The following is a 15,066-nucleotide window of genomic DNA, read 5'->3' on the forward strand; positions in this document are numbered from 1 at the left end:
CAATCTTTAAGAGACCACATAATGGTTTATGTGAGAAAACGGATTAAAATTCCCCAAAAACAGTAATAGTCACCATGAGCTCTTCAGAAACATCTATGTGGATGTATTTGGGTCAAGAGAAAGAGGAAAGTCATACAAATCTCTTAATATATCCTGATTTAATCAATTTCCTTTAAAAAATAATTTTGCCATCTTTCCGTCAGGATACTGTTGGGAGACTTTAAAATGTACTCCACCAACACAGCAGAAGTGCTTTCTTCGGTTAAAATCTGCAAAATAAGGCACAAATTGTCACTTTGAAAAATGACTTGGAATACTGAAAACATGTTTCAGATAGCTTAGACCAGCAGAGTTTATTTGATGAATGTACAGTATATACAGTATATAAAATATTAAATCAGTAATTTGCCAGCAGTTACTCTGTGAGAGCTATATCTGTACAGTAATATGTGTATATACAGTAATATTAAAAAGGTGATGATTAGTGTAGATATGGGCACTTTCTTTGCATAGGGCCCAAGATTTAATGCTATGCCCCATCCTGAAATAAACTAATATACATATGAACTAATATACTTCTACAGTTTCTGTCAATAGTGTGTTGCAGGAAAGTTTTCTTTAAAGTATTTATATACAGTATATAGGAAGCATTTAAAAACTTCATCATAAATTTGACAATCAAGTCATATTACTTTTCCTTTTTCTGACAATAATTTACAAATAGAATTTATTAATTCAGAAAATAAAAAAGAGATGTGCAGGTTTAAAAAAAAGGATTAATGTTTCCCTCTGTCACAGGCTGGTAATCTTTACTCATCTGCAGGTTCCTCAGAAGATAAACGGTATGAGAGATCTTCTTGATCTGGGGAAATCTTTGAACTTCTCCATATAAAATCTGGAAAAATGAAAATAATAATAATAATAATAATAATAATAATAATAATAATAATAATAATGGTACTTAAAGCGCAGAATAGATAAACGTATTCCTTATTTCCGTGTGTGTTACAGCATTATACTGTCTAAACTTGTTAATTTTAAGTAATGCTGTACTTGTTCAAAATACAACATAGCACTAAATTTGGATCACCATGTGAGTAATTTTCTAATCAGAAGTTTTACCTATGATGATGATAGGCTCTCGGGCCTATGAAGCATATGGTGAAAAAAGCGAAAGCAAATGTGGGTAAAGACCAAGTGGCAACAGCGTAGCCCAGCCACTCTACAATTTCCCCGAAATAATTTGCTCCAGACACATACTGAAACAAGCCACCTTAAAAACAAACATATAAATTATTCCAGCTTTTATTCATTGAAGTTAATTGTAGTTGGCTCACACAAACTGGGATAAAGTGAACAACAGGAGTTCAAAAGATCTTAAAATCTACATACCAGTAGGAATTTTGTAGGAAATTTCTCCAGGTTTTCTTAAGTTGCAAAGAATGTGGTCACTGTGAATATTGATCGCCATTCCTATAAAAAGTATCATCAAACCTAGAAAAAAACATTAGATATTTACTTTTAACATTTAAAACAATTGAAGGGTATAATCAAAATTTAGAAAAACTAAAATATTATCATTTTTATCTAATTTATTGCCAAATGTAGAATACATTTATCTGTATTGAAAAACTTGACTGAAATGTGTATGCTTTGTAGACAAAAATAGAATTGTGCCAACATATTTTTTTCATTAGATTTTATAATTTTTTTATTAAATTAATTAGTTTTTTATAGAAATAGATGACTGTGAAGTAATCAAGAAAACGGCCATTATGGACTGGAATTTTTTCTGTATTTAAAAACCTTTCCAAGATGAGACGTCAAGAAGCTGCTTTATAAAATGCTAAAAGTGCCGTTTTGTAAATTCTAGGCAAATGTTTGCTACTTTGAAGCTACTAACATAGTTTTGCATGCAGTCACAACATACTTCATATAGTTACATTTGTGTTATTACACAGTTTTAATTATTTTGTTAGTAGTCAAAAATGTGAAAAAATGTTTCAAAACTTGTTAGTGTACTTACATCTATAAAGTATTTATTAACAAAATAATTAACACATACATCAAAACATATTTTAATGTCTATCATGTTTTCAGAGAACTTTATTAAAATGCACTGTGAAAAAATATTATTTGTTATGTTATTATGTTACTTTAACTTTAAGTTAACTTGTCATGTCTTTAAGTTAACATTAACATGAGTAGATTGAATTGACTTGTATAACCATTTTTACATAGCCTTTTTTTACTGTGTGTTGACAAAAATAAATCAGTTAAATTTACTTAAATCTATCTAAATCCATTGATTACTGTACATGCAATCACCAATATTAACCCTAGTAGGGCCGCTTTAAAAAATGGTGCCATAAATTAAGAGTATATCCACTTCTCCAGGCGCCACTACACCACTGCTAACAGACACTTAAAAATAAAGGGCCCTATTTTAACGATCTGAAACGCAAGTCCGAAGCGCAAAGCGCAAGTGACTTTGTGGGCGGATCTTGGGCGCTGTTGCTATTTTCCCGGCGGGAGAAATAACTCTTGCGCCAGGCGCAAAACAATAAGGGGTTGGTCTGAAGTAGGTTCATTATTCATAGGTGTGGTTTGGGCGTAACGTCAAATAAACCAATCAGAACGCTATCCAACATTCCCTTTAAAGGCAAGGGCGCAAGTTCCATGGCGGGTTGCTATTATTATGACGGATTTACCAGGCGCACGCCAGGAGCGGTTCACAGCCGAGGAGACCGACGTTCTTGTAAGAGCAGTCAAAGACAGAGAAGTTGTTTTGTATGGGGATAGGAGAAACCCGCCCAAATCAGCGTCGGTTAAACAGGCGTGAGAGGCCACAATTTTCTCATCAGCTGGCATTCCCATCGTTGCGCCAAGCGCTACAATTATGTCAGGAGACGGGGGAATCCCAAGCTTGCCAGCATAAATCGGGCACGCCGTGTAACGGGAGGTGGATCTGCCTCTACACAGGACCTGACGCCAGCAGAGGACATCGCTGCGTCCACCCTCACCGCTGAAATTGTTGAAGGGTTTGCGGGCTTTGAATTCGGACCCAAGAAACGCAAGCAAGGTCCAACCCCAAAGTACACTTACAAATCAAGTTCATATACATTAAGGTTTCTTATGAAAACATTTAAATTATTATTTACATAAAATAAACGTAATACAGCCACACAACAAACTTATGAAAATATTTTAATCGTTATTTGCATGAGAATTTTTTAACGCAGCCACACAATAAATAAAAACTATCACCACAATGCGCACCACAATGAGTTCCCTTATCTCATGTGTTAACATTTTTTATTGTAACAATTTATGATTTGCAAAAATAACTGTTGCATCTGTGTAGATTAGAAAAGCAAAGTGTGTGCGCGTTGTGCATTATGGTCAAGCATGCGCCCTTAAAATAGCATAATGAACAACGCGCAACACCACTGACTTTAGACTATTTTTTTTGGTCAGTGGCGCAACTGTTTTTTGAAACTGCAAAATAGCATCAGGGATGGTTTGCGCCTTAACACGCCTCCTTTTTTGCGCTGAACCACCCAGGGAGCGCAAGTTCATTCCCTGTGGAGGGAAAAACCCGCTGTGCGCCGGTGCAAAATACAAATGATACATGCGTCAGTGACAAAGTCAATTGCGCTGGGTGCAAGATAGGGCCCAAAATGTATTATTAAAAATACTTTCAGCAGTCTTCTGTAAACACTTAACTTGTCTGTAAATAACCCCCTATTTATTTTTTGTCCAGCAGTCTTAGTCTTTGTATTATGTTGCTTTTAGAATTTTCAGTGATATCTGCAGTTATTGTTATACAGTTTACATATGGCAAATTGCTTTGACAAGTTTTTCATTCCTCCTTGGATAAAAGTATCTGCTAAGTGACTAAATGTGAAATTTAAAAGGCACTCAATTTCAAAACAGTCCACAGTATAACAACAGTCGCTGTGAAATAGTAATTTGTTAGTAATCAATTTTTACCAGCTATGAAATGACCATCAGAGAGCCAACCGTCTTGATATTTAGCACAGTGCAACAGATAGTGTGCCTGCAAGAAGCCATTAATAGAACAAAACACGATTCCTGACAGCATGATGCTGAACGGATATGGCCGTCCTTTTGTCCGCAGAGGGTAGATGCAGCTCCTGCAAACCAAAATGTACATACATAAAATCTCATATGTGCTCTATATATTATGGATACATTTGTAGCTCATCAGTTACAAATGTCAGTACAGTATATTGTGAATAGTGAGAATTAAATGTTATTGTACACTCTTAGAAAGGATGTATTAATTTTTTACACATCTTTTTGTGTTAAGCTTTTAACACATTATGTGTAATTTTAACACATTATGTGTCATTTTGTGTTGATTTTGTGTTAAAATAAAACACAAGTTGTGTTAAAAGTAACACAAAATGTGTTGTTTCAATAATAACACAGAGTTGAGTGGATTCTGGGACAACGCATTTAGTGTGTTGTCCCAAAATCAACAGTGTCCCATTTTAAAATGTTATTATATTAGAAACACTTCAATCTAATATATTATACAAAAAAAAAAATACTTTTGGTGTAGTAAAATATATTGGATTAACACTTATAATTTCTACATAGTAATATTAACATTTATTGAGAACTAGATTTTTCTAAGTAAAATGACAATAAATACACAATGAATTAATGTACAAATTGAACTGTGTGGGAATAGTAATACATATTATATATTTTCTTGTATTATTTAACTGTTTTATAGTCAGTGCACAAATAATTTTAATCAAAAACTTTAGCGTGTTCAAGTCAAAAATCTGAGTTCATTTAACTTATTTAACTTAAAGCATATAAAATCCATTAAACTAAAACATTCAAATAAAATGAACTTAAATTTATTTGCACATGTTGTAAGGAATACCCACGATCCTTTGCGCCTGAATATTTCGATTTTTTAAAAGCTTTTTCACAGAATAAGAACTGATAAGAACTTTAACTACTTAAAGACGGGATGTGTGATTTTTGAAAAACACTTTGGAAAAGGGAGTCGGGCCAACTACCAAAACCCACTTGTAGCCAATCAGCAGGAAGGGGCATATCTAACTAACCAACATTGTTGTCTCGGTTGCGTGTGTGTGGGGCGGGTAAATCAAAAGAAGCTCCAGATTCTATTGGGGTAGGGGCGTGTTTGTTTAGGTGATTTCAAATGTCAACTTTGGCTTTCAGAAATCATGGACCCCGCCTTTAAATATTTGTTAAAAAATGTTATGAAGGTTTAAGCTCTTATATTATTGATGTTGTGTTGTTGTAAATGATCATTTTGTGAATTCACCGTTCAGGAACACTTTAAAAATGGCTGGATTATTTTTGACCCATAATGGGTAAATATTGGACAGAACATATGCTGGGTCAAAAATGACCCAGTGTTGGGTTGATGTTATGCAACCATGGGGTATAATATCCCAGAAGTTGGGTTAAAACAACCCAGCATTTTGTCGATTTTAACCCAGCAGTGTGTTCTGTCCAATATTTACCCATTATGGTAAAAATAACACAGCCATTTAATCAGTGAACCCTGAACGCTGTTCAGAACTTTTTTTGTATTTCTCTCCACAGTGCTGACAATGGAGAGTTTTGTGTGCGTTTTGTGTGCGTTTCTGGAGAAACAAGTTTATTAAATTACTGACTTATAGTCAGTCATGAATTTTGTGTTATAATGCCATAACACTAAGAGTAACTATGTCCGTAGAACTATGTTAAAGAAAATATCAAATAGTAAATACAATCTACCATACAACAGTAAATAAGATTTATTTAATATTTTTAGGACAGCAATGTTTCAATATTCAACAAAAGTATAATAAACTTTACCTAAAATATTAAAATAAATCTAACTTTTAAAATAAAAATAATTAAGTGACATTTACTTAATTATTTATCAAATCCATTAAACTGTTTTTTTCATGCATTATATACATTGTATGTAATTTTAGTAAGTAACTTTAAAAAAGCAGTAAATTTTACTTTAAAAAGTTCGTGCAAATTGTTATGAGGATTTTTTAAAGTAAATTTTACAAGTATAATTCTACACTATATTAATCTGTCTACAGCAGTGGTTCTCAAACTGGGGTCCGGGGCCCCCAGGGGGGCCACGAGATGGTGCCAGGGGGTCCCCAGTTTTATGACATTTTATAAAATACATTACTTTATCATGAAGTCGGGGAAATAAATCCAAAAAAAATAAGGCAGCACAACTTTGTAAAAAGTAATGTGTTGTTTAAATATAATGTGAAGTTTTAGAACTGTTTTTTGTCACAAATTTTCTTTGGGGGGGGGGCGCGAAAAAATGCACCATACACAAAGGGAGCTGCAAGCTGAAAAAGTTTAAGAACCACTGGTCTACAATATTGTGCACAATTGTGACAATTGTTCCTGGTTGCACTTAAATTTTTAACTTTAATCAACTTGAATTTATTTCAACTTTCGTGATTAGTGAGGAGTTGCTTTAAATTATATAGTTAGATTAGCTTTTTTATTTTATTTTGATCATTTATAGCAACTCCTCACTAGTCAAGAAAGTTTAAATTAATTGTAAATTCAAGTTGATTAAACTTAAAAATGTACACTGTAAAAAATTCTTTGTCGCCTTACATTTTTTTGTTGAATCAACTCAGATTTACAAATCACTTTATCTTTTTATTATTTATCTTGAAAAGATATGCGTTGGTACAACTTATAAAATGAAGTTGACATATTTCATAATTAGAAAATAATTGAAAAATATAAGTTATAACAACTCATCTCAAGACAAATAAAAGTAAGTTAAAATGACTTGCTTCAACAACAACAACAACAAAAATTAAGGCAGCAAAGATTTTTTTACAGTGTACCTGCTCACAAACCATCGTATTCTGTCAATCTCACACCTCACCTGAATTAAACATGTTATTTTCTTAATCTTTGACGCGTTCACTGCAATAATTACGCGGATCAAACTCGCCCACATTTGAACAAGCCTCTGCAGTTCTGTCTTAGGTTACGGTCAACAGAGCATAAATGCCTCCAAAATCAGCAATCTAGAACATTCCTCCCGGTGCTTTTACATCTTTTGTGTTTGGATTAAGATATTTATACCTGATTTGTTCCGGGTAAGCCAAATAACATCCAGGATTGGTGAAATGGCATACCTTGGTTTCAGTGCATACCAGCTACACAATTCAAGGGTATAGCAAAAAGACAGCAGGAACGTAATTTGGTGATCCATGAATAGCCCATCATAATAGCTTTTATTTTATACAAATGATCACTCACTTATATTTAGTGTAATAGTGAGTATTGTACATCATAAATTCCTTTTGCATCCATCTCCCACGCTTACCTATTGAAGTAGTGCAGGCAGAAGATCCAGAGCATCAGTTGCTCCTTATAGCCCTGATTCCCATCTGTGATCAGCAACAAAAGTAGCGGCCCCAAAAGAGCAGGTATCTCCTGGAGGAACCAGGCTAGCCTCGCGGGCACCATCACAGAGTCGGTAGAAGCATCGACGTAGCGGCCGTAGGCTGCATGAGACTTCAGGAGACAAACAAAGTGAATAACCCCACCTAGTATCATCCCCAAACTCAGGCCCTGCACCAGAAGCTCTAGACACTGCATTGAGGTTCAATTCCAGACCAGAGTGTACCGTTGGAGCTCCCTTTTTAACCCCTCAACAGAGTTCTGCAAGCATACCGAATCAGAACAGCTCCTCCCCAAAATCTCAAAGCTGACTCCTAACCATGCTACAGCATGCATCCTGATGAAATGTTATGAAAGAGATTTCAGATCATTTACAAATGCGTTTCAGAAATGCACTTGTGATGAGCTTTAAGATATGTGTTGTTATATAACAAAATTGTCCAACAAACGTGTTTTATTGCTTATTTTGGAGATTTCTTGAGTGTTTATGTCCAGCAAGAAGAGCCATGTTGTACATGGCATACAATCCTAAAAATAAAGGTTCCTAAAAGGTTCCTTTAACATACAGTTTTTATAGAAAGTTAAGAAAATGTTTTACATATAAAAAGGTCAGACAGAAATAAATCTTTTGAAGACCTGCTAAGAAAAATCATTTTATGTAGGTTTATTTTTAAGAGTGCATGCATTTTTTTGTGTTTGGACGCATTGTATGGAGGGTTTAGTCTGTTTTTTGTTATAGGGCAGTGTTTATCTAGAACACTGAGTTAAGTGTTTATGTCTTTGCAAAGTAAATGTTTGCAGAAATAAAAGCACAAAATGTTGCAAACAATAAATTCCTAAAGTAAGAGACTCCATACGAGTGCCACTGCCATTACATTTCCGTTAAGCAAATGCACGTGTACCGGTCTGTGAAATCCAGGCTAAAGTCTCAATCTAATCAGGAGATTTGGAGCATCAAAGATGGATTTCAGTCAATGACTTTAATTTGAATCTTTATCATGATCTTAGTCAATATATCAAGGTTATATTTTCACATAATGCTCTTTACATAATATGATAATTTGCTGTAGAAAACAGTAAGATCACAGTTTTAGCCTTCTTTATTTTCCCTAAACAATTTGGCGTGTTCTTTCGTTCAAGTTCAGACAATTTCTGTGAAAATATATTTTTAGATCAAACACCCCCGAGGTTGTTAGCACATGATTTTGTTAGCTTTCAGAAAAACGTGTGAACCCCTGAATGTTCACAACAGGTCATTTCCTGTAATTAAAGAGAGCACCCACTGAGAACAGGCCTGGGCTCGGGAATGATTTGAATGTAGGAAACTCTTGTCAAACAGCAGGACGCCCGCCTAAGCATTTCCCCTCACACCGTTATCCATATTACCAATAACCTTTGAGTGTTTTTTGGTCACTAATATGAAGCAGTCACTCAATAAACGTTATTTAAACAACAGGAAGCACAACAAATCTAAATCCCTAAAATTATGTTTAAATTTTAATGGTATATTTTTTACAGCCTGACTACTGGCAAACTGATTTCAATTAAAAAATGAACAGTAAACACGAAGCCATTAATCTTGATGGACATTGATTGACAAGTCCATTAGTCGTGTTCAGCTAGGCTATACTTTTCTTTTACATAGACTAAGAAAAAATGCAGCAATAACTTAGTTATGCAAGTCAATTCAACCTACTATTATACCTTTTGACCTGTGATAAGTTGACATAACTTGACATAAACAAGTTGAAATTGTTTAACTATAGACGGTTTCAGCAGTAACAACATAAACAAGCGGCTGTCTTGGTCCACACATAACTTCCGGTAAACTCCGCTAAGAATAGATAACAACAAAGTTCTTTAAATGTAGTTTATTTATATAATAAGCAAAAAACAACACATAGATTACCTAGGAAACCAAAACATTTGTTATTTTCGACGAGGCATTTGTTCAAGAGATCCCTTTAGCAACTAGTCAGACCATTAAAAAACAAAACCGGAGGTAAAGTTCGGATCCAGACGTGTATCGCCTCAGCGTACGTGCGTACGATGAAACAGTCTACGATGAAACACCGTACAGTATATATTGTATTTTTTTCTAACTTTTCACTGTATGTGTCATTGCAGAGCGTGATGTAAGCTGGAGACAAATATTAAGGTAATTTTTTGGAAATGAAACCTGTGGTCACACAGCTGACATCTGCGTCCAAACACACTATAACAGCATCTACCTCACCCGAACATATTCAATGTAACCTGAAGTGGCTCAGGAGATTTTGAAATGTCAACACTTTTAAACCGAGAACAGACATATGAAGTGCTATTTGTTCAGCTGGACCAATCGGTGGGAATTACAGTCTCCTTTTCCTCTCAGGATACAAATGAAATGTGTGAACGATGTAATACCGAGTGAAATCTACACCAAAATCCATTTCAGAGAGGAATACAATAAAACTGAAAACTGCATGCAGTTCTATTGACGTTGAAGGTTATATATATGGATGTAAAACAAATCTTTGGTGTCTCCAGAGTATGTATGTGAAGTTTTTTTTAGCTCAGAATACCATATAGATTATTTATTATGTTCAAATTGCCACTTTGTAGGTGTGAGCAAAAATGTGCTGTTTTGGGTGTGTCCTTTTAAATGCAAATGAGCTGATCTCTGCACTAAATGGCAGTAGCGTGGTTGAATAGTGCAGATTAGGGGGCGATATTATCCCCTTCTGACATCACAGAGGGAGCCAAATTTCAATTACCTTTTTTTCACATGCTTGCAGCGAATGGTTTACCAAAACTAAGTTACTGGGTTGTTCTTTTTCACATTTTCTAGGTTGATACAAGCACTGGGGACCCAAATATACCACTTAAACATGGAAAAAGTCAGATTTTCTTGATATGTCCCCTTTAACCTATGCTGGGTTGTTTTAACCCAATATTAACAATATTGATTTAATCAGCTGGGCTTGTCCATTTTTGACCCAATGCTGGGTTGAATACAACCCATCATTTTTGTGCACTGTAAAAAGTAAAAAGTTGGATCAACTTTAAAAAAATACTTCAATTAGTAACACCTAAAAAAAAATTCAACTTAAAATTTCACTTTAGGTGAAAAATGTAAGATAAAAAAAAACATTTTTCAGGTGTTACCAATTAAAGTGATTTTTTAAGTTAATCCAACTTTTCACTTTTTTCAGTGTATAATTTGTGCACAAGAAATTTGCTTTAATTCAAATTTTTAATTTACAGACACACTGCAAAAAGTGAAAGCTGCACTACTTAACTCAGTTGGCAACACCTAAAATATTTTACTTTAATTTCATTTTCAAACTTAAATATTTCACTTAAAGTGAGAAAATGAAAGATGAAAAAACTTCAAAATTTTAGGCGCTACCAATCAAAGCGATTTTTTGGTTGATCCAATTTTTACTTTTTACAGTGTAGGGACAAAATGCTTTAAGTGAATTTGTAATATTATAATATAGATATCAGGCAATAAAAACATTTCCAAATTTCAATATTGCAACAATTTACTGTTGCAAAGCAAAAGGCACAAAATTGAATATACATAAACTCAACATTAAACCCAGACAAACCTACAAAGAAATGTTTTCTCAGAATGGCATCAGCATGACATCGTATGAAGTCCCTTGACGTCCTTCCATCAACAAGAAATTTTTTTTTTAATCTGCTTGTGCTTATACGAACAGTGTACATCTTGAAGCTACAACATAGCATATGTCACAAATTATTATTTGTTTTGATTGGAGCAGTCAGTGTTGAGTACACTCGGCACATCTTTCGCAACAAATCCTCCCCGGAACTTATGGAAAACAATAGACCGCAGTGCAGACATTTTGCATTTCCCCTTTGTCAAGTGTTCTGGATTTAACCCTAAAAACATGTGCTCTTCATTCCATATACAATTTCTTTTCTCTTTTTTTAAATTAAACCCTTTTGAATTACCCCCTCTCAAATTTATTCTGCAACATTTAAAAATGATTATAAAATAAAATATAAACAGTTTAGGTGCAGTTAAATATTTGGTTACGTAAAAATCTGTTGGGCAACACCCTGCACCTCATAAATGCCTTGTTTTAAATCTTGTTTCACGTAATTACCACCATAACAGATATTTTACCTTTTATGTTTATTTGAGCAGCATATCTATTATTAAACATTTTATTATTTAGACTTCTGAACGGCAGACGTTTTTCTTAGATCCGTTTGGCAAAGTTCTTCAGTGATTACAAATTTATGGGAAACACATATCTTTGATGTATCCGCAGTAAACATCTTTGAAAAGAAATAAACAGAGAACAAACAAAGAAATTAGCTCTTTGGCTGCAAAAATTTAGCGAGAGTAATAAAAAGGTTAACTGGTCTGTTAGGCAGATGCGCTACCCTGGGGGTGTTCTCTTACATGCGCGTTAAAGGGACACTCCACTTTTTTTGAAAATAGGCTCATTTTCCAGCTCCCCTAGAGTTAAACATTTTATTTTTACCGTTTTGGAATCCATTCAGCTGGTCTCTGGGTCTGACGGTACCCCTTTAGCGTAGCTTAGCATAATCCATTAAATCTGATTAGACCATTAGCATCGCGCTCAAAACTGACCAAAGAGTTTTAATATTTTTCCTATTTAAAAACTGACTCTTCTATACTTACATATAAGACTGACGTAAAATTAAAAGTTGTAATTTTCTAGGCCAATATTGAACTGCAGCAGGCGTAGTGATATTACGCAGCACCTGAAAATAGTCCCCTCTGTAACTTTCAATAGAGGGTATGTATTGACGTCACTTTTCCACGTGACCACGCCGGAACTCGCCCTCGTCGAGTGGCAAACCTGTAACAAAATGGCTGGCTTTCATAGCGGCTGCGGTGCAAATGCCAGTAAAACTGACTATTATCAGCTTAAATAGAATTTAGTTGGACTTAATAGTAGAGGTGGACAATACTTAGTTACATTAGTTACATTTTCAAAGCATCTGTGCTTTAGGATGTTTGTATTGGGAAAAATTTAACCTCACTACATTCTAAAGCATAGAATCATATTAAAGCAATAAACCCCAAGAAGAACTTTGTAAGAGATCAGATTCAGAGCCTGATCAAAACTTACACATCACGCTAAATCCACCACAACGCTGTTGTGTCGAATGAATGCCTCAGTGTTTAAGTTGGGTAAGATTGCCATCTAGTGGATAATAGCGGAAATATCAATAAGACAAAAAATACCTCAGAGAACGAGAACGTTTTCTCTTTATTGACGAAATGTTTTATTTATTGACATTTATCTGGATATCGCCATAATTGTCCAAAGGTAGAAAAATAAAAAAATGATTAAAGACTGTGGTGTTTATTTTCATAAATCAGTACGCAGCAACAGTGGCGCAGTGATACTTGTGATGCGGTCTGAACCGTGGGTTTACCGGGGTATTTTATCACGGGTTAGAACGCGTTTCAACCAATCAGAATGAAGAACCAGAACGAGCCGTTTTATAATGTGTATTTTAATATTGCATATAAAAAATTTTTGGTAACACTTTACAATAAGGTTCATTAGTTAACATTAGTTAATGTATTAACTAACGTGAAGAAACCATGAGCAATACATTTGTTACAGTATTTATTAATCTTTGTTGATGATAGTTAATAGAAATTAAGCTTTTAATTGTTTGTTCACGTTAGTTCACAGTGCATTAACTAACGTTAACAAGATTTGAATAAAGTATTAGTAATTGTTGAAATTAACATTAACAAAGATTAATAAATGCTGTATAAGTGCAGTTCATTATTATTTCATGTTAATTAATGTAGTTAACTACTGTTAACTAATGAACCTTATTGTAAAGTGTTACCAAATTTTTTAATACCTAATTACATTTAAATTGTGTACATTTACATAAGTAAAAGTACGTTAATGTACTTAAATATTAAATGTAAAACAAACACGTGTATTGATGAAATTTAATAGAATAAAAATTATGATAATATGTTTTGGAAGGTATGTTTTCCAAAGAAAAACAAGGATAAAATACAAATACTTGAAAAATACGTTTAAGTAGAAAGCAAAACCTCTGCTTGATAGTGACCCTAGCAACTTATCAACCCACCTGTGGTCTGTGGACGTTGGCATGAACAATCTATTTATTTCTCCTTTCTGTGTTTTTTGGCAGTGTCTAAAACGATAGCTCCAAATTCTTATTAATCTGTTAGTACAGTCTATCGCACAAGAGCTTTTACCCATTTCGACGCGTTTTCACCATGTTTTCGTCAATGTCTTGCTGTATACGCATGCTGCTGCTCTGTGTTTTGCCACTCAGTGAGCGTAACCGCAGTCCCTCTCGCCGACGTCATATACATACCCTCTATAGCAGGGGACTATTTTCGGGCACTGTGTAATATCATTGCGCCTCCTGCAGCCATGTTACAGCAGCAAAGTCCTTGATTATTACGCCAGAATGAAAGTATTGTTCATACCCATATCTGCCTAGAAAATCGCAACTTTTAATTTTCCATCTGTCTTAGTACACAATGTAACTACAGAAGTGTCAAGTTTTAAATAAGAAAAATATTGAATTTTTGGGGGGGTTTTTAGCGCAATGCTAATGGTCTAATCAGATTCAATGGATTATGCTAAGCCATGCTAAAAGTGATACCGCCTGACCCAGAGTTCAGCTGAATGGATTCCAAAATAGTAAAAATCAAATGTTAAACTCTAGGGGAGCTGAAAAATTTGCCTATTTTCAAACTAAAGTTATGTGTCCCTTTAATGCTGCACTTGGATGGCAGTGCATAACCACTGTTTTCAATATTAAGGTCTGTGAAAGCAATTTGAGAAAATGATTCGTGTTACAGTACGTGTTGTTTAAATCTTTCAAAAGTTTGTCACGATGCTGGGCAATCTCAAGACTAGTACTTACATGTATTAATTTGGGAGATTCTTTTATCCAAAGTGACTTACAGGTGATCTCAGGGTTCGAAACCATGCCCTTTCGCATTTTCTCATGCAATGCTCACTGAGCAATACAGGAGTTTAAGGACTGGTAAAAATACCTTCCAGATTTATTTTTCTGGGAAAATATCAAAACTAAGGTTAGCCAGTTAATGAGCTGGCAAAGACAACATAACAGGAACTTTAAATTGGCCACCAAATCTGACCAGAACCAGACCGTAACCTAAACCTGACCACAGCATATTGTGGCACAAACTCAGAGTCATCATTCCCGATGGGAGTTTTAAAATGGAAATACAGGACACAGAGGGGCAGTTTCCAGGACAGGAAGTCCTAGAGTAAAATGGATGTTTGAGCTGCCTTCGTTTAAAAACACCTACTGACACATCTTAACATATATCAGTGCCATTGTTTTGTCTCAGGATGCACACCAGTAATGTTTTTTATAAGATTTGTTTGTAAAAAACGACTTAAATGTCCTAATAAAGTCCTGGATTCATTTAAACACTAGAGACTTAAAAAGTCTGGACAGCAGCACATAAGAAAACCAGACTGACTCGTACTGTGACCATCTTGGCCAGATCTGGCATCCATAACAACACTTCTCATAAACATGTTACATAAACCATAAGTATCATAAAAAGAAAACACAAGATCA

General features: G+C 34.5%; 1 protein-coding gene across 1 annotated transcript; it reads right to left on the bottom strand.

Annotated features, from left to right (window-relative positions):
- Positions 1–327: 327 nt before the first annotated feature.
- On the bottom strand, positions 328–7,725 carry srd5a2b (steroid-5-alpha-reductase, alpha polypeptide 2b). The gene is made up of 5 exons (XM_055169885.2): positions 7,379–7,725; positions 3,994–4,157; positions 1,393–1,494; positions 1,123–1,273; positions 328–895 (listed from the first exon to the last, which is right to left on the bottom strand). The coding sequence occupies exons 1-5, from the start codon at positions 7,651–7,653 to the stop codon at positions 829–831; spliced, it is 759 nt and encodes a 252-aa protein (XP_055025860.1). The 5' UTR covers positions 7,654–7,725; the 3' UTR covers positions 328–828.
- Positions 7,726–15,066: the final 7,341 nt, after the last annotated feature.

This window comes from Misgurnus anguillicaudatus, chromosome 11, assembly GCF_027580225.2.
Source record: "Misgurnus anguillicaudatus chromosome 11, ASM2758022v2, whole genome shotgun sequence".
Classification (NCBI taxonomy): domain Eukaryota; kingdom Metazoa; phylum Chordata; class Actinopteri; order Cypriniformes; family Cobitidae; genus Misgurnus; species Misgurnus anguillicaudatus.

Coding starts and splice junctions, on each gene's coding strand:
- srd5a2b (XM_055169885.2), bottom strand. CDS start 7,653: ATGCAGTGTCTAGAGCTTCTGGTGCAGGGCCTGAGTTTGGGGATGATA. Junction 4,158..7,378: donor TGCCTGCACTACTTCAATAG/GTAAGCGTGGGA, acceptor TTTGGTTTGCAG/GAGCTGCATCTACCCTCTGC. Junction 896..1,122: donor AGAGCCTATCATCATCATAG/GTAAAACTTCTG, acceptor TCATTTTTCCAG/ATTTTATATGGAGAAGTTCA.